Consider the following 19,153-nt stretch of genomic DNA (forward strand, 5'->3'; position numbering starts at 1 on the left):
TTGTAAATCGAAAACAAGGTGCTTCGTGTTTTATAGGTCACGCTCACAGATATCTCAAAAGTTGGCTGTAGAAACCACAATGGAAATTTGTTACATTTCGTGGTTTAGAATTTTGAAGTTTAAAGGCCAGAAGTAATCAACATAATTTATGCAGTACACGAGTATTGAACCCTAACACACAGACGCCCCTCTCAGATTTTTCTTGAGGAGAACGGGTTATATCCATGCTGCGGCTTGGTGTAGTGTACATCATGAATGGAATGATATAGTCAACTTCACTGTAAATGGTAGAAGTTATCAAAAAATCGGGTATGGATTTTGTAACTTGAAAACAAACCACTTGTTTGATTAATCATGCACAACTTTATAACGAGGAAACTGAAATGAAGAAAACATTGGACTGGACTGCTGACTTTCAGGCTGTGGAACGTTTTGGGTTTGCCCAGAGGACCTATTGATCAATGATACTTTCCATAGAAGAGTGTATTATAAAGAAGACTGAGAACCATTACTGAGAATCTTTACGCGTCATTTACTTATTACCCCTTTCACTTATGATGAAATGAACGTGTACTGCTATGAACTGCCGTTGTTTCATAATATATTTATTTTATGCCAAGATAAACGCGGGAAAAGCACCTAAGAACGAAAAGGTGGGCTTTTCAGTCGGGGGCATTTACACTGGGTTAATTTATTATCGTAACGAAAATTAATACATTACTTAAGATGGTATGACGCTGGGAGGCACGGTGGTGTCATGGTTAGTGCGCTCGACTCCGGAGCGAGAGGTCCGGGTTTGGACAATAATCCCTAGTCAATGAGTAAGAAACGTTTTCTATGGTTGTTTCCATTACTTACAATGAATGCCTTCTTCACTAACAAAAATGTAATTACAACTCATCTCAAGCAATTTTGGAAATGAACAACTACCTACCGACGATTTTTCACATCTTCAAGACGGCAGGAAGGTTTCTCCTGCCAAACAGAAGATAAAGGACTTAAATAAGGTAGAGAAAAATTCAGACCATTCTTATAAATAGGTCAGGCTTTAAAAGCCTCAGAAGCAACATATCAACTCGCACAATTGTGAAAGAACCCAGGCAGTTTTAAAGAATATACCAAGTCTACAATGCGTATAGTGTTAAGAATTCCTAAGGAATGATCCCCATTACGTTTGAATTCGAAGCAAACCGTTTATTGCACACGACACGCATGCGCCGCTTGTTTCGAGCATTCTGTTATTTTCGGTTCAATCCTCCGTAGGAAAAAAGATGGCGACTGGTACATTTACCCATAATTCTTAGGGCAGGAAAAATCTAACAACCTTCATAAAAACGTACAGAAACGTTAGAAAATCTTTCAATCTAGTATACACGATGTTGTTAGTACAGGGACAAATATTGCAAAAATATAGCTTTCCTTGTGCGTAATGGGATGTGTTAGGTTCGCATCATGCGCATGGTATTGTGGTAGAATGTACAGCCACAGCTCGCCGTGCCAAACGTGCACTCAGTTTCCTGTATTTTCAAACAATAACTAAGTTCTTTGCGCCACAGCACAAAGAGCGGCTTCTGACTGTCAGATAAAAAAAAAAAAGAAAAAAAAAAACAGTCAAGAACTCTTAAAATTACGTACGCTGGTCATCCGCTCAGGTATTCACAAAAATACGGAGATAACAATATGTTCACACGTCCTTTACCTTCCAAATTCTACGATTTGAGAGACTTCCTTTCTCAGAAAGTTATATTGTTGTGTTTTTCGTATTCCTTAGCCGAGATTTAAAAATTTTACAAGTTTTCTAACCCTTTGCGTAATTCCAAAATCGATGAAAGTTAATATCATCTAGCGATTACAGTTTGTATAACATCTTGTTTGTATGCATCCCAGTTGATTCTCTCCTGAAGATTTCTCTGCAGCGTCTCTCTTGAAGGGTAAGACTGCACCTAAAATAATGAGGTACAAGAGAACGAATTTCAAAGTTATATGCCACTCAAGTTATTTGACGACTCTTTAATTTTCGCTTGCTAGTCTGAATTTCGTTCATGAACTCGGTTCACGCACGCTGAATAATTAGAGCAAACATGGCATTTTGTCAACCAATTAGAAGCCGACATCAAGCCTCATATGACTTGGCTTCAGCGCGCCTTCTAGCACCTACCGCGTTTGGTCCGGTTGTACGTCTCCGCTTCTTGTTCATTACGTCATTATTTATGTTAGCTGTGATTATTATATCATGTCTTGCTTGCCCCTTCATTTATACGTGATGCAATGGCTACCATAATGGCTGGCATTCCGCTGAGTCCAATTTTCCCGCCATATTATTTTGTCGTGCGAGACCCAACCTCGTTCCCAGGGCTTTCCCCGGGAACGAGGTTGGCGCGAGAACCTAATTCCCATGAATTCACTGCTTCAAATTACAAACGTGATTACTGAACAAGTTTAGCTACATTTCTGACGTTTGAGTAAACGTGCTCCATTGTTTGTGAAAATAAAAATTATACTTACGTTATGTCTAATCCATTTTTTAGTCAGTTCACTTGCTTGATTTATAAAGAATTTTTTGGAAATCATTACACATTCGGCTCCTCGACTGACCTGTCAAAAAAAAAAAAAAAATAACTGAAGATGACATGGTTGTACAACAAATACAAAAAAGATGGTCACTTCTTGTGCTCATCATATTTAGCACTGCTGTGCTAAGAGTGTCTCAATGGGGGTTAGTCATAAATCGGGCCAAAACTTTAGACGTTAGGTGTAAAAATGGGAAATTTTTAACCATTGGCCGTAAAAAAATATTAACCGTAAAAAAATGTTAGCCGAGAATGTGAAAATCTCAAGATCGTCTTGTCAAGACTTCTCTGTGTCTTGTATTGTGACTTGTAAGCTATAATGGTCTACGGTTATTATAAGAATACCTTTTTCCGTCCTGGAATGACCGTAACACCATTCCATTAACAATAAAACTTAATTTTTGACTTTTTAAGACAATGGTGATTAATTTTTAAGATTTCTGTTCATGGTCAGCCAAAATTTTAACCGTTACTATAAATCGAGAAACAGATTAGAACTGAAAACTTGTTGAAATCCCAACTTATCGGAGACTATTTAAAAGACCAGGAGGATTTGACACCAGGACTTCCAGATCACAAGTCCAGCACCGTAACCACCGAGTCACGCCGCGTCCTTGGCACCTAATAAGTGGTGTACAACACGTACTCACCAGGCTAACGCTGGCTTGCTGGAGAAGTTGAAAATCATCATCGAAATTTAGGAGGGTAGACAGACCCTGAAAAATACCGTAAGCGAAATAAAGATATCAGGAAAACCACTCGCAGGCTTTTCTTAAAATTATATATACAGAAGTCAAGATGTCCTAGCTTTTTGAAGAAAACACTTATAACTGAACTGAACAGAAGATTTAGTATTAATATATACTAAACTCGTTCAAATACCTTAATTCGAGAAAATTATGGGGTTACTTATAGTAATACCACTAGTAACACTTTATTTATTTAGCGCTATTTCTATCGCTATCTATCAAAATAAAAACTAGGAATATTAAGAACTAGGAAGTAGTTATTTTAAAGGGCCGTTAATTAAAATACTTCGAACAGACGCACCTTTTGACTGTATCATTTTCATTTATTAGGCACTACATGAAACTGACAAGAAGACTCTCTCTTTTGGAGATTTATTCATATTACGGACCGGTCATGAAAGCATGGGAAAGGGCTACCTTTTTTCACTCAATAAAGGCATACGAAAGGGTTACCTTTTCTGTCAAAATGGCATACAAAGGGTAAGGAGTTGGACTTCGGGGTGGAGGGCCCCCCCCCGTATAGAACTTTGTGGAGTATCCCAATTCCGGGGGGTTACATCTCGTTAAATATACTCACGAAAACACTTCTGGGGTGAAGTAGACCCAGCTGTACAAATGCTGTTTGTTTTCTGGACTGAAGGTGAGAGTTTGACTGTACTTCAGTGATAGGAAACTGTTGAAATCAACAACCAAAAAAATTAAAAATTTCAGTTACATTTCAGTAATAAGGACTGTATCAAACATTGTTTGCGAAAACTCATGTTATGTTTCCTGAAACATGTCTATAAGTCTGGATTTATGAAAACAGGGTTAAAGGAAACTCCACGCAGGTGTAGGCGTTACAGTAAAACGATATAAAACTTCAAAGGAATGTCAGTGTTTTTCTCTTCTCTTAACTCTTTCTTTTTGCACTTTTCTCTCTCCTGTTTATTATTTTGTTTTTTTTTTTCGGTTGGAGTGATTTTTGGGCCTTTAGGAGTCGTAAAATCTATGTGTGTAGCTCACTTAGTGCTAAAAAACGCACTTTCCTTTGACCACGTCTTCATAAATGCAGTCATATAGACGTATGTGCATCATGGAAATTTGTTGAATTGTAAGAGTGATCCAATAAACGTCAGTTCAGTTACAGGCGAAGAGCCTAAATGTTCTGTAAAAGTTCAGACTTTTTGGACTTAGCCTTTCGCTAGTGGAAGTCAAGAGTGTCAGAAGTCAATGTGAACACGTTCCTAAGACTGAACCAATGTCTTACCACGGGCGGAAGAGATTTCGTTCTTTTTTTCTCAGTTGAATATGATCCTGATAATAATAAAAAAAGAATCATGTGGTTAGTTAGGTTACAACCCCACGATAAGAATTTCAATTCTCCTAACGGACTGCTATACACTTGTTTAAAATTACTATTGAGAATTTGTTGATTTATCATGATCTGGACACGATTCTTCTGTGCAATGATCCCCTTGCGTATTTTCAACACCAGTCAACTTTACATTGTATTAATACGAGGACTGAGAAAATGTCTTTTGATCACCATTGAGTAAACTCACCTGTAGTCAGTTGTGTACTGCTTCTCCTTGTCGGCAGACACCTTAATTTGGAAGCGGGATAACTAGATTTTCTGTGACGGTCATCAGTCAGGTTTGCCAGTTTATCGGCTGTTGATAATTCTCCCTTGTTGGGAGGCTTCCTAGATAACCTCGGCTTGGTTATTTCAAGGCTTAGAAGGACTTGGCAAACCCCCTTTAAAAAAAAAGTTATATTAGTTTCCTTTTCTTACGTTAAAATTTCTTGATCATCTGGCTCTTTTCTCGGTTCAATTGCGCACATAGCTCGGGCGTCTATTTCTGCCTTCCATTTCTGCCAATCTCGCGCCGCTCTTTTAGCTTCGCATCAGACCATGCCGGTCTCATTTAAGTGGGTCTTGGTGTTTCCATGACTTGCTGTATTCTAAGGTCTTCAAAGTGTACCTGGTACCCAGGAGTTATCTAAAAGTGCCAGCTTTGAAGGCGAGCGATTTGTTCCACGTTACACGCGGGTTTTGGTTTTTCTGTATGTACATGGGTATTTATAAAGAAAGGCTGGCCGGTATTGGCCAAAATCAGTTCGAACTTTTACTTTGTCAGCTGGGGTAGCCAATCGCAAAACATGATTTAGTTCGTCATGTCCGTTGGCGGAGCTAGCTGTACATATAATAAAGAACGTTACAACTGAAGGGAAGGTCTGGGTAAACTTACCGAGACAATAATGTACAGCCAGTCGGATTTGTTACTGTCTTTAACGATTACAGTTCCTCGTCTGTTAATAGAATACAAAAGTATTGGTCAGCTGAAGGAAGGAGATTCTTGAAACGAAAGAATGAGCGTATAGACAAAAGAAAGAGAGTTCGGAGATAGAGGATGGACGACTGGTGACCCAAGCAATCAAATAACAAAATGTATTGCAATATCAAATTGGTCTTTGTCCGTCCGTCCCCTCAGCCGTCCGACATGCAGTTGGTCACTAAATCAGTCAGTCAGGACGTCGTCAGTCAAACAGCCAGTCTGTCTGTCGGTCGGTCAGCCAGCCAGCCTTCAGTCAGTCAGTAAGTCAGTCACGTAAGTCGGTCAGTCAAACCAACGAACAGTCAGTCAGTCGGTCGGTCGGTCGGTAGGCCAGTCAGTCAGTCAGTCAGCCAGCCAGTCAGCCAGACAGTCAGTCAGCTAGTCAGTCGCGTAAGTTAGTCAGTCAGACAGGCAGTAAGTCGGTCAGTCAACAAACAGGCGCCATCAAACCAGCCAACCAAAAGTAATAACGTTTGGGTCAATTTAGGAAGCAGTCAATTACGGGAGAAGAAACCAGCTGACAAACCGCCTCTAAGGTAAGTAGACATTTCGAGTGGCGTACCTGAAGTAATTAAAGAGACAATTTTCCGGGTGGGCAAGTAACAGGTCAACAGGCCAATCAGCGAGAAAGTCCAAACTCCTGATAAAAAAGGCCAAATTATAAATAATTAATACAAATAGATTAATACAAAAAAAAAAAAAAAAATTATACAAATAGATATTAGTGAAGGGCAATTAAAGTTTCTATTTAAAACTAAACCAGAACTGCACTTGAAAGGAGCAGGCCAAACGTTTACTCCTGGTCTTACGGGATATCTTCTTGTTTCCGCATCTTGTTCGTCAAACGAAAGTGAAAGAGGAAGTGCTCTGGCGTACCCATAGGTAACTTGCGATGATAGCATCAAGTTCAGAGGAGAACTGGGTTCAAGTCACGTGACATGACATGCCCCAGAAAGTACAAAGTCTGGAAATTATAGGATGAGCGCAATTCCATTTTTTGTTACCTCAATCTCGCTGTGCATTCGACGATGGGCGAGTACTACTTAAGACGGAATCCGCTCAAAGTTCGAGCAATAAGTGCAAAAATTATTCACTAAAAATCTACTCATAGCACGGTAACGTTTCGAATACAATTGAAAACAACTCACTTTAGTTCATTTCTCTGAGTGACCCCGCGATTAAATTCTCAAGCATTCTCAAGAAAGTTAATGTCAAACCTCGTAAGAATGCTTCAAGCGTGTGTTCTTGTGTTTTTAACTAACGCGAAACCTCAATTTTAATTGAAATATGGATAACTTCAAGTTCAATTTTCTCTCGCCGGGTCAGCTTGAGAGCTTAAGTCTCGATAGGTTCTCCTTATTCAAAATATTACCATGCCATGAGGTTTGTTTGGAAGGTTAATTTTTGCCATCATTGCTCGAATGTTCTGCGGAAATCATCTTAATTTTTTTTCTTATACAACGCAGAGACCAAGAAAATTGCGACCTTACCTACAAAATTTTAGATGTGCTGGTTCCTCTCCCGTCTTGGTCTGGCCCATGAAAATTCTCTGATAATCCTAAAACGAAGGAAGGAAACTTTTCTAGCGAGGACGATTGTCATTTTTAATTTTTAGAGATTCGATGCCATGCTTACCTCCTTTCCTATCACTAGTAGTTGAACAGTATCGTTGCTGACAACAGATGCCGTCCTGCGGCAGTTTTTCAGAATGGCAGTTTCCTATGAGAAAAGGTAAACGAGTTTTAGTCATTCAAGTGAATTAAAAGGAGTATCCTTTTATCCCGTTATCTAACGTGATAAAGGAGATACAGTCGGACCCCGCTAATTCGAACTCGGTTATTTCAAATTCTCCGTTATTTCTTACTTAAAAACATTTCTCTCGGATTTGCCTTTCAGTCATTTACTATCTGCTATTTCGAACTCCCGCTATTTCGAATTTTTTGCAGTCGTTTCCCCTGCGAGTTCGAAATAGCGAGATTCAACAGCACATGGGTGCAATGACTGCGGATGTTCACGTTTTCAATACTGTCACCAGTTTTGTTCAACATTGTTTGTTATTCCAGGGTTATTTTAAAAAGAAAGAAATTATCCTAATTCCTAAATGCTACTTTTCATTAATGATCTTGCTTTGAACTCGCCAGTTATAGTAATTTTATCTATTTGGAATGCGGAGGGGGCAGGGGGAGCTGGGAGGTTTCTGTACTTCCAACATTTTTCAAAATTTTTTTTGCGGGGGTGTCCACTTATTTTTCGGGGAATATTTCCTAAAACATTGCCGTATTTCGGCCCGCGGCATAAATGTGGGCATAATATACCCTGATACCGCATTATTCACATAAAAAGAGAGATATATTCATAATCGGTGTTTTGATTTGATTTGTTACAGTAACGGTATTTTCTCGAGAAACTCTACGGGCCCAGTATATGAATAACATCACGTGACTATCGTGACAGCGCCATGACGGTTTATCGTGTTGCTGAGTAACCACTCTCTAAGTGAAACTGCGGGCCTCAAACAGTTGGGCCCCAAACAGTACTCGTTCCTCTTATTGTGAATAAAAAGTAAAGAGCATTGTATACTTACCCCAAAACTAGAGCCTCTCTTAAGTGTGGCTAGGGACGTGAACGGAGAATCCTTAGTTGGGTCATTTTCCGATAGTACTGTCACTGAAATATAAATAATAACAACCGTAAGGATCAAAAATTTTATTTTCCTTAGGTCAGTAATAACGAAGGAAAAGTTGTGCTAATAGCAAATTAAAACAGACTTTATTGCTACCATACTGTGCGTGTCTCCCCAATCCAACACGAATTTTTCCCTTTGACTCGAGCTCGAGTATACACAGCAACAACGAGCTCACGTTAAACACGGACGATGTACGGATACGAGAAGATATGCTACGAACAGAAGACAGGTGATGTACTCTGTACAAGCTTTTGGATTCCGTGTGGTTTACAGGTACAATAATTAATGGAGATTGTTCAATCTCATCACAGGTTTCATCTTTGGTTATCATTCGTATAAAACAACGTAATTAATTCACTGCAAGATACGATGTATAAAAGGGAAGCTTCCTGTATAGCTTCTGAAAGTAGGTGGTAGCTAAATGTATAGATACATATGTATGTGAAGCCGCCAGTTACACAGGTAAAAAAAATTAATAACGTATCTTTTGCTTACCAGTTCCATTTATGAGAAAATAAAAGCTCTCTGCTACGTGATCTTGTTTTATAATAATTTTATTCGCAGGAAGGCTGAAAAAAGAAAAAGGTATATGGACGTGAGAAAAAGTAGTCAGATACGACTTAACCAAACCCTACTCATGCATATTAGTTCAGTCCTGAACTCTCCTTTGCCCCCGCCCCATGCAGGGGTTCAACCGGGCGGGAAGGGGGTGGAGGCAGGGAGAGTTCAGGGACTGGCCAATGCTTAGATGTGCACCAAAGTAGACGCAAACTTCTCAACGTCTGGTCGTCAATCACAAGTGAACAGAACTCTTATTGTTAACTTATGGTAATAAAAGTTGCAGGCGCAGGGGCACTGAGATGTCTATGCTTTTTGGACATCTTGCACGCTCTCTCAAGTAAGCTCAGTGCGGCTTCCCAGCAAAACGTTAAGTTATCTTATCTTGTCTTATCTTAAACTTCCCTGTGCACAAGGTACCTAGGGACATTTCCGGGGAGGCACTCCGTTATATGGGCTATATAGGTATGTGCGAACCCTAAGGGTATGATTTTTGACCCGTTTTGGTCATAAATAGGGGGTCGATTTCAGCCATTTTGATCATTAATAGGGTATTGTTTTTGCACTCTAGTCTTCAATTGGGCATTTTTTTTTTTTGGAAGAAGCTACTTTTTCATCATTATCGATAAGACCGAACAACAAAAGCCCTTTACTATGCCTTTAACATCGGTCTGAACTAGGGAACTAAGTATAAGGCAGGTCTGAAACAGGGTATTGATGTAGGGTCAGGTCATAAATAGGGCATTGAAATTCGCAGATTTTGGTCATAAATAGGGTAACGTTTTTGGGAAGCGGGCCGCACACCCCCACCCAATTTTTCTCACAGTATCCCCCCGGGGACATTTCGTGACCGGGATCTATTATTTCATCCATAATTTCTCGGGTGATTAAAGCAACTAAAGTACTATACCTTTGCAGCCAGGCAACTTTACACACGTCTTGTTGCATATGGAGAGGAAGCTCAGAAAATGATTCCAAGGTTTGAAGAGCGTATAATATCTGAGTGACGTCAAAATAATGAAAGTCAGCTTAAGGAAAATTAGCGCAACGATGTGACTTGATTTCCATTGTCTGACAGCCTTTAAACGATTGTTTAATCCTGCTTTAGTAAAGCTTTGACATCTGGGAGTGTCTTAAGACAGAATTCTCGCTCTCTCAAGTGAGTGATATGATCTTGTCAGTGCTACGAAAATTGCTGGACCTGAAGGGAGCCCTAAGACACACACGGCTTGAGAAAGAGTAAATTGAGGATGAAAACTCACGGTTTGGAGTTGGTCGCTTGTCCGTTCCTCTGGCCTTGAGCTCAGCAGTTGTTTGACTTCCTTACTAATCTTAACCTGTAAATGAAATCAACGAAAATCAAAGCCCATTCGGGAGTGAAAACACGTCACCAGTTGTATTTACTTTTCTTACAACTGTTCCAATTTGCCGAAGGCTTTACTAAAAACTAAATCTCCCCTTTGCGCTATTGTTTGTTCTGGAACTACTTGCTTCGCTCATTTATGTCCTGCAACTGGAGGTTTGAGCAATTTGTGTACGTTTTTATGTGGTTAAGACTAACGCAGAGAAAAACAAGCTTCATTCGACCGGGAATATCAACGTCAAAACAACAACACTCTTAGTCCATTTACAAAACATGGGCGAAAAGGAAAAGACAACCAAGGGCGTTATAAAGCAAAAGAAATGAACAAATATGGGATTTGCGAGCGAAGTGAGCAAAAGAATAGATTTATTTCGGTCCCCACCCCCTACCCTGTCAAGTCTTCCGTTTTGCGCTGACGTCCAGTTCGGTCGCGATTCTGTCCGCGCGTTCAACGATCGAATAATAAAGACGAGAAAATAGAGTTCTGTGAACAGTCTACACACTTTACTCTCACAGTGCCTCTCTTCACCCAGGTGTATAAATGGGCACCGGCGAAATTAATACTGTGGTAACCCTGCGATGGACCAGCATCCCATCCAGGGGGAAGTAGAAATATTTCTAGTCGCTTTATTCTACAGAAACCGGGTTAAGCTGCGGCCTGATGGGCCACTTGGCTCGTATGCGAACTTTACCTTTACCTTGCCTATTCTTTACCTTACAAATCTCGCTTAAATGAGGCCTGTGTTTTGAGGTAAAGAGAAAGAAATTTCCCAGCCAGGAGGACTGAGATCTAGCCGGTCAAACCCTTAGTTCAGTATTGCGCGCATTGAGTGCATTCAAACGTTTCTGACAGTTTTCCGATTGTTATTTTTATTCTTATTGATATTTTATTATTATTATTATTATTATTATTATTATTATTACTATGATTGTCATTGTCACTGTCATCATTATCATTATTATTACCATTATTATTATTATATTATTACTATTATTATTATTGTTATTGTTATTATTATTATTATCATTATTATTTCGCTGGGTTTTATTCATGATGAAGCAGACGCATAACAAAGGATATATAAAATAGTTTCTGAGTGTATTTCTCAGGTGAACGAGTTTCTTTGCCTTTTCTCCTCTCGTGCGCACCCGAACGCTTTGCCAGTTGACAAACATCACCGACAAGTCCGCATTTCTCGTCTTCCAAAATTTCCAACGTTTTTTGGTAAAATTCAAAATAATTTGGTAAATTGGCGGTGCACTGAAGAAACATCGAACTAGATAGCCTTATTTTCAAAGTAAATTTCTTATCTTTTTACAAATTTCTATAGTCTGATCATATCGCAATCATTTGCGCGTGCGACATTGGCTAAACGGCGTCTTCTATAAATAGAAACAATGTGTTTAATTATTTTATACCGCTTCCCTACAACAATAGAAACAAAAGTTTTTGGCTCAGCTTTTTTTCTTTTAATTGTGCCTGTCGTATACTGAATTAGTATACAAACAGATCCCTCACCGTTTTTTATTCCTTCAACATGAGATTTCTAATTACATATGTCGGAAGGATGATGAATTATATCAATGATAAAACGTGTCAATGAAGTCAATTGAAGATTTTCATTTAAATAAATGAACTGTTGTGCTTTACACAAAGAAGTTCCTATTTTCTCATTCAACTTTGTAAACGGAAGGAATCCTGTCGCGGATTGCTTTCTTTTGTTAAGGATAAAGGATGGAAAATTAATTGCATGGGTTTTAACATATATCCTTGAACCAACATTTCTGGTTAAATTGTTGTGAAGTTTATCTTCGTTTAAGGAAGTGCCACTAGCGCTCCGGTTGAAAAGCATAGTAGCAGATCGATCATGGCATTGAGAAACAACACCATGTTTCAAGTAACCGCCAACGAAACTACACTGGGCCAACAAAACAGGGAGTGTATCTTTACCAGTGATTCGACTGTAGAGAAAATTTCCAAACTTTGGGCGTATTGTGTTATTTTGCTGGGCAGCTTTTTCGGGAACGCGTTTATAATCGCCATCGTCTACAAGCACCGAGATTTACACAAAACAATTAACTATTTCATCGTGAACATGGCTGTGTCGGATTTGATTTTTCCGCTCTTAGTATTGCCAGTTCAAATAAGAAGAATGCAAGCCGACTCACAGGATTGGCCAATCAACGGTATCTTTGGGTTGATGTTTTGCAAGTTGTGCTATTTCGCAAGTCTAGTGTCCATGCACGTTTCTGCTCAAAGTTTGGTGTGGATTGCAATTGATAGATTTGTCGCCGTGGTTTTCCCATTAAAACTTGGCCTTATTTCGAAAAAGATTCGCACAATAGCTATTGTTTCAATGTGGATTTTTGCAGGCTTTCTCCACTCTCCATCGCTAATAGTTGTGGAACTTGTGGTAACTGCCAGTGGTACGGTTTGTAAGGAAGTGGACTCAGAATCAGTTTTCTCTGACCAAGAGGCCATAACAACATATTTGTGGCTTCAGTTTACTTTCTTGTATATAGGACCCTTATTTTCAATAACCATTTTGTACACTGCGATAGCAATTGCTTTAAAAAAGCGGAACAAAGCCCTCGCGAACACCGAACCAAATGTAAAACGAAGTCAGTCTATGAGGAACCGAAGACAAGCTATGCTAATGGCGGTTGTTATCATGGTGTTGTATTACATTTGTGTTACACCCCACACTTTACTTCATTTCGTACCCTTCTGGAGACCTTCTTGTGCCTTTCTACGAGTACTAATTTTCATGGCAAGTTTCTCGATTTACTCATCTTCTATTGTCAATCCAACAATTTGTCTGACATTTGTTAAAAGCTATCGTCGTGGATTGAGAAACATTTTATGTCCCTGCAGCAGATTGCCGAAAGAAAAGATGACGAAACCGCGCGGGCAGATAACTCTAAAAAAGATTAAAAATCTAACTAAAGAAAGCCGTCCTCGACATTCCAAGGACTCAGAAAGTGACAAAGAAATATTGGACACTGCTTTGTAGAGATAAATATAATTAAGCACTTTCCGAAAAATGTAAATGGGAAAGGAAGAGAAAATGGAACTGAAATTCGCGGTAAGAATATTCAAAGCGAACTAAAAAAACATATACTCGCCAGTTTGTTTTCAGAGTAGCGCCGTTCCACATCATTTCATTGACATTACAGCGGACTTTAGAACAAAGAAAACGAAGTTTGGAGAGGTGATTATACCACAATAAAACCAATTTCAAACCGGGATTTTAAGTCGAATAAGAAGCGTTCGTGTACTTGCTTATTCACTGCCTAGTCTTTCATTTACTATCTTCAATTGTGCACTGGATTTTAATTATTTTCATGCGTTCTTATTTCCGATCCGTTATTTCTCATCACAACAGTTTACAGCAGGATAAAAAAATATATATATTATGAAATTCGTCTTTAGCGGGTATGTTGTTTACATTATTCAACAGACCGAAAGAACCTTATGCAGCTAAGATCCACTACTCAATAGCACATTACTGTTATATGTTTGCTCTATGCCAAAAGGGAATACTTTTTCAATCTATTGAGTTGGTCTTAATTACTTTTTGCGATGTGAAATTTCTTTCTCTGTATCAGGTCAAGGAAATTATTTCCTTGTTTGTAAAAGGTAGGCTGATAAATAATACACGGCTTCGATTAGCAATATAAGAATAAGATATTTTGACTTGAAATTCAGGCTAGTGAGAATCGAGAACAAAATACTGTTGTGATTGGCTGACGAAAATGGACTTTAATGTGAAGTATATATAAAATAATTCGTATTTGAACTGCGGTTGTAGATGAAAGTGAAGAATGATCATCGCAGTAAATTTTCCAATTTCAACAATTGGAAAGAAGAAGCCTGAAAAAAATCAGGGCTTCAACGGGATTCGAACCCGTGACCTGGGCGAATACCGGTGCGATGCTCTACCAACTGAGCTATGAAGCCACACATTGGGAGCTAGGTCAATATATATATCAATATATAGCTCAGTTGGTAGAGCATCGCACCGGTATTCGCGGAGGTCAGGGGTTCGAATCCCGTTGAAGCCCTGATTTTTTTCAGGCTTCTTCTTTCCAATTGCTGAAATTGGAAAATTTACTGCGATGATCATTCTTCACTTTGAAAATGGACTTTGTTCACTGGAAGTTAATAATATATTTGAGATCTTGTTTTCTTGAATCATAATTCAGAGCTCCCTTATGGGAAGTACAAGCCTGTTCTTACGTGAGGTTATTAATGCGGTATTTGTGTGTCTGGGATCAAAAAAGACATTCTTTACAGAAAAAAGCTCCTTATTAGAGGTTGCAAATGAACTTGTACGGTGAGGTATGTTAGTATGTGACCGTGGACCACGACTGAGGGGCTCCTAAGAGGCAATACGTACATGTCCCTTCATCCACTACAACTTTATCATATTCTCCCTTCTTCGTCATTAACAAATTCGATTTTTTTTCACGAATTTTTTTGCCAATGTTCCCGTAGATAGAATATATTTTTATCTACTGCTCCCTTGAAATAACTTACACGTGACCTTGTTCCTCTAAGCCCCTGGGAGGGACTCTTGGCCTGCTGTTCCTTAACGAACTGTTCCAAAGAATCTGAGGTGGAGATACATGAAGGTACACTAAATCCACCAAATCCTTTACCTTCTTAAGGTGAAGTCTGCATGCAAGCCATTTGGCCCATCAGGCCGGCGCTTATCTCCGATTGCTGTAGCATGAAGCGACTAGGGGTATTTCTACTCCCCCATGGATGGGATGCTAGTCCATCGCAGGGTTACTCCCAGCATTAAATTCGCTGGTACCCATTTGTACACCTGGGTGGAGAGAGGCACTGTGAGAGTAAAGTGTCTTGCCCAAGAACACAACACAATGAACCCGGCGAGGGCTCGAACCCAGATCACTCGATCCAGAGTCGAGCGCACTTACCATGAGGCCATCGCACCTCCACTATATTTCATTACCTCTTTATTCGCCTTGAATTGCTTTGGATCAAACACTGGTGCTGCACTTGAGAAGCCAGGTTTGTCGTGATGGATGTTAGTTAGGTGTTTCTCTCTTGTTGTCATGTATCCTTCCATAATCTCAAGAAACGACTTACAGATTCCTTCCTGATGAAAAATGGCTTTGGGGTTACTGGGAAAAAAAACAAACAAACAAAAAAAAAAAAAAACAAAGATCATGTTATTTATCTAAAGCCACGTTTCATTTTAAATTCATTGCTCTGCTCCTATAAGCTATCGAATATCGTCTTCTCTTTCCGAAAAAAAAAAATTCCTAGGGACCAAGGCAGAAACACTTGCAGAAAAAAGAGCAGGATTTTTTGCTGCTGTTTGTTTACTTGTTTTATTTTGTCTGGTAAATCTTTCGTTGAAGCATTCGAATGGTTTCTCATTCTTATTATCCAATCAAAAGCTAGCGCCAGCATTCTCGAGTACTTCATAAAACAGTCACGCCAGCATGGCCCAGTAAAGATATCCATTTCGTATTGCTTAGCAACTTCGAGGGCTAAGGGCAATTATTGGAGATAAGACAGGCACTTCTTTTCCCCGCTAACAACTCCATTTGCCGCAGTTTCGAATTTACCTCAAGGAATTATTTGTAATGATTACATTTTCGTCTTAGAGTGGCAGGTGCAAAATCGAAATACGGGAGTATTATATTATATTTTGCGGTGGTTAACTTCCTAAAATTACTATTTTTCCAAGCTTGAAACTCTACATGGATTAAGTGCAAGCTGAAACGAGGTCAAATCACGATTGTGTATCACGGCTCAATTACTAGCCGCTGTTCAGGAAAGGAGTCCACGGAGAGGAATCTTGACAGGACTCAAGAGAGCAGCGGAAATCGAACCTAATAAGAATCACTGTTTTGAAGTTTAATACCACCAGAGTCAAGTGAATCCGGTGGTGACACAGAATCATATAGTGTAGTAGGTTATTATCATGCAATTTTGCAGTATACAGTATTACATAACAGTCTTCACTGCAGTAAATGCTTTCTTTTTGTGAAAACTGCAGAGATGACGATTAAACAGCAAAACCCAGCAGAGGTATTTACAAGTTTAAACTTAAATCGTTTGGTCGGATGCCATACATGTCATAGCCTGCTTACATACATTCTTCTCCCCATCCTCCTCGTCCTCGCCGATGTTTGTTTTTAGGGGAGGGAGCGGATGTAAACAGGCTATGCGGATGCACGTTCAAGAGGGATACTGAACCAGTACAGTAAGTGTATTAATCAGTCCTATGACGGCAAACCTTTGGCATGCACGTCCAAGGCGTATGACAACCATGACTAGTCTTGCTAATCTTCTGAAGCACTCCAGTGGCTGTGGAAATAAAGCGGACCGAAAAAATAAACAATCATTACGATTTGATGAGCGCGGATTTGAAATGCCGGACTTCCGTAGTAATTTCGCAGCTGTTCAAATTGTTCTCACAGAATATTCTTACATACATGGTCAGGACTGTTAGCTTGTTTGAATTAGGGGTTTCAGCAAGCTACAGCCTTGGTCAATTTAAATGGAAGATGGATCACCCCTTCCCCATTTCAATAGCGTGAGTTTATCATTGGTTAGGGGGGAGGGGAGGTTTCATTTCTAATTATAGTCCGACCGAGACTGTAGGTTGGGAACCTTTGTAATCTGTGATTAGGCTCGTACCTTGAGATCTACAAACTAGATCAAATTTTTTTTTCTGTTTAGCCGAATTGCAACTAATGAAACGAACCTCCGTCTTGCCCTCGCTACACCTTAATTGAAGTTTACGGTAATCTGCACACCATGTGTTTAAGTGGTATATCCCCGCCCGCCCGGCCGCCCAAACGCCACCACCCTCCCCCCTTCCCCGGGTCTATATCAGACTGTGACAGACAAGCGGAAAGGACTACCATAGCTAAACACCCTAAACTCGTGACTAAAAACCTTAACTGACCTGCCTAAGTAAGTTTTATTGAGAACAGGACGAGTAGAATAACTTTTGGAAACACGACTTGGTTGCAAGAAGAAGCTAACTGCCTCTTAGTTAATTTAATGTTGCGTGCTTGTTAGTGTCGAATCTCCGAGTAAAATGCAAGAAACAGGCACATTTCAGATGGCCACCGAAGTGGCGGCATATTGCTTTACAGATATCAAACTACCTCACAGTATGTTCATCCCTTTTTGTTGACATGATAATTACGTCAAGTACTTTCAAATCATGGTCAACTCTTCGGAAAGAGTCGATTGCTCTTTGTAGAACATCTCTCCTTCTGCAGCATGATGAAATTAGGCAAACCGATGCACACTTTCGAACTGATTTACTCGCAAAAAGTGTTCACGTCATTGAATTTTCCAACTCCGACTTTGAGTTTTACAACTGACAGGCTATAATAAAAGATATCATTTGGAATATTTCCTTATAGCTTTAAATAAACAGTTATTTCCTCAGTGATCCTCAATGATTAATTTCCGTGTATAAACACGATCAAAAGGCGGCTCTCACAGGATCCAGTTCAAATCTTAACGATCTGTAAAAAAAAAGAGGTTTACGAAACAAAACGCGATACCTGCCTCTTAATTATTTGTGATAATTCTAGGCTTTTGACTGAACTCACCTCGAAATGAATACTCGAAGCGTTGGCTTTGTTTAGACTTATTTTCCTCCATCTTTTGATACACAACCGAAGATTTTCGTTTCTAGATCCAAACGATTGACTGGATTCATCGCCGTTCATTGCTAAGCTCCCTGGCGCTGTTCGTGTTGGCTCCGGTGGCTCTTTGATCGTTGGAAGACTCTGAAGACTTTGATGCCGAAGGACAACGGGACGAGAATGCAAACGAGATTTAGAGTTTTTAGCGCGGTCACGATCGCCGAGTGCCGCCGGAGTCTCCACTTCGTTGGTATTAGAAACGCTTTTTAAAGCACTCGATTCCCACCAGCTTTGATTTTCGCGTTTTACAAACCAATTTGATTTCTTTTCAAATGCTGGAAGCACTGTCGCCATTACTGGGCGCAGATAAACCCTTGTTTGACTCTCAATATAGAGAGCTGGTATTAAATACAACCTCACGTCGCTAGGCAAGAGATAAAAGCGGACAAGCCTGCGAAATCTGAGTCAAAAAAAAGTTGGTCCCTTTGACCTCACGACATCTAATACCCACCGGAATTTCAGCTCTTAATAAAGAAAACGCATTACGATGGCTTATGCATGAAAAACAACTGCTATAAACGAAAGAATGTAGTCTTGATTTAAAATCACTTACAATTCCCTCGCCAAAGCTCCGAAAATGAATAACGTTACATTCGTTGCAAAAACTCTCGTGCCAGTTCTCTTTGTGTCACAGCAAATATCACGTAATAATGATTACAAAGAAAACATTGATTGATTGGCTCTCTGACGATTTTAAGTTGACAAGAGGGAGCGGGAAGCGAGATTCACGCGTGAGTGCGGAAGCGCGAGAAAAAAAAAAAAACCAGCTAGCGCAGACTAGTTATTTTTGATTGATTGATTGATTGATTGATTGATTGATTTTACCTTTTTATTTTAAAGATTTTTTTTTACTTCGTGCGTTTTGTTTGTGCCTAAGTCCGGATACAGGGTAATGAGATGGAAGCGTGGATTCCAGATTTGTAGTTACTCTGCGCATAAGGTCATAGGGATTCTGGAGTTGACATCAATTAATATTTCTTTGACCAAAAAGTTTGATTACTGTATAGTTTTGATCCTGACTGAGGGACTTAATCACCAAAGAAACCCCCTAATAAACTTTAGTTCCAGTTCCACAATGATCAACTTGTAAAAGCCTCAAAAATGCACCGTCCCCAGATCCGAGACTGTCTCTCTTAGCCGGGGTGGCCTTGGCACGAGAAAAAGGTGGCTTTTAAGAAAGACGATTTGATTGGCTAGATTCT

General features: G+C 39.6%; 2 protein-coding genes across 2 annotated transcripts; one reads left to right on the top strand and one right to left on the bottom strand.

Moving 5' to 3' along the window:
• Window positions 1-584: 584 nt before the first annotated feature.
• On the bottom strand, window positions 585-18,546 carry LOC110057718 (cyclic nucleotide-binding domain-containing protein 2-like). The gene is made up of 17 exons (XM_089274007.1): window positions 17,856-18,546; window positions 16,520-16,590; window positions 15,224-15,395; window positions 10,144-10,218; window positions 9,792-9,880; window positions 8,819-8,892; window positions 8,222-8,304; window positions 7,273-7,356; window positions 7,128-7,195; window positions 6,200-6,277; window positions 5,551-5,611; window positions 4,864-5,056; window positions 4,569-4,615; window positions 3,897-3,992; window positions 3,221-3,286; window positions 2,506-2,595; window positions 585-1,943 (listed from the first exon to the last, which is right to left on the bottom strand). Exons 1-17 carry the CDS (start codon window positions 18,243-18,245, stop codon window positions 1,839-1,841), a joined length of 1,842 nt encoding a protein of 613 aa, XP_089130133.1. The 5' UTR covers window positions 18,246-18,546; the 3' UTR covers window positions 585-1,838.
• LOC110057716 (QRFP-like peptide receptor) lies at window positions 12,113-13,472 on the top strand. The gene has a single exon (XM_020764302.2). It carries the CDS (start codon window positions 12,113-12,115, stop codon window positions 13,256-13,258), a length of 1,146 nt encoding a protein of 381 aa, XP_020619961.2. The 3' UTR covers window positions 13,259-13,472.
• Window positions 18,547-19,153: the final 607 nt, after the last annotated feature.

The sequence above is a fragment of the Orbicella faveolata genome, unplaced genomic scaffold (assembly GCF_042242905.1).
Source record: "Orbicella faveolata isolate gen_17 unplaced genomic scaffold, um_ofav_v1 contig_35, whole genome shotgun sequence".
NCBI lineage: Eukaryota > Metazoa > Cnidaria > Anthozoa > Scleractinia > Merulinidae > Orbicella > Orbicella faveolata.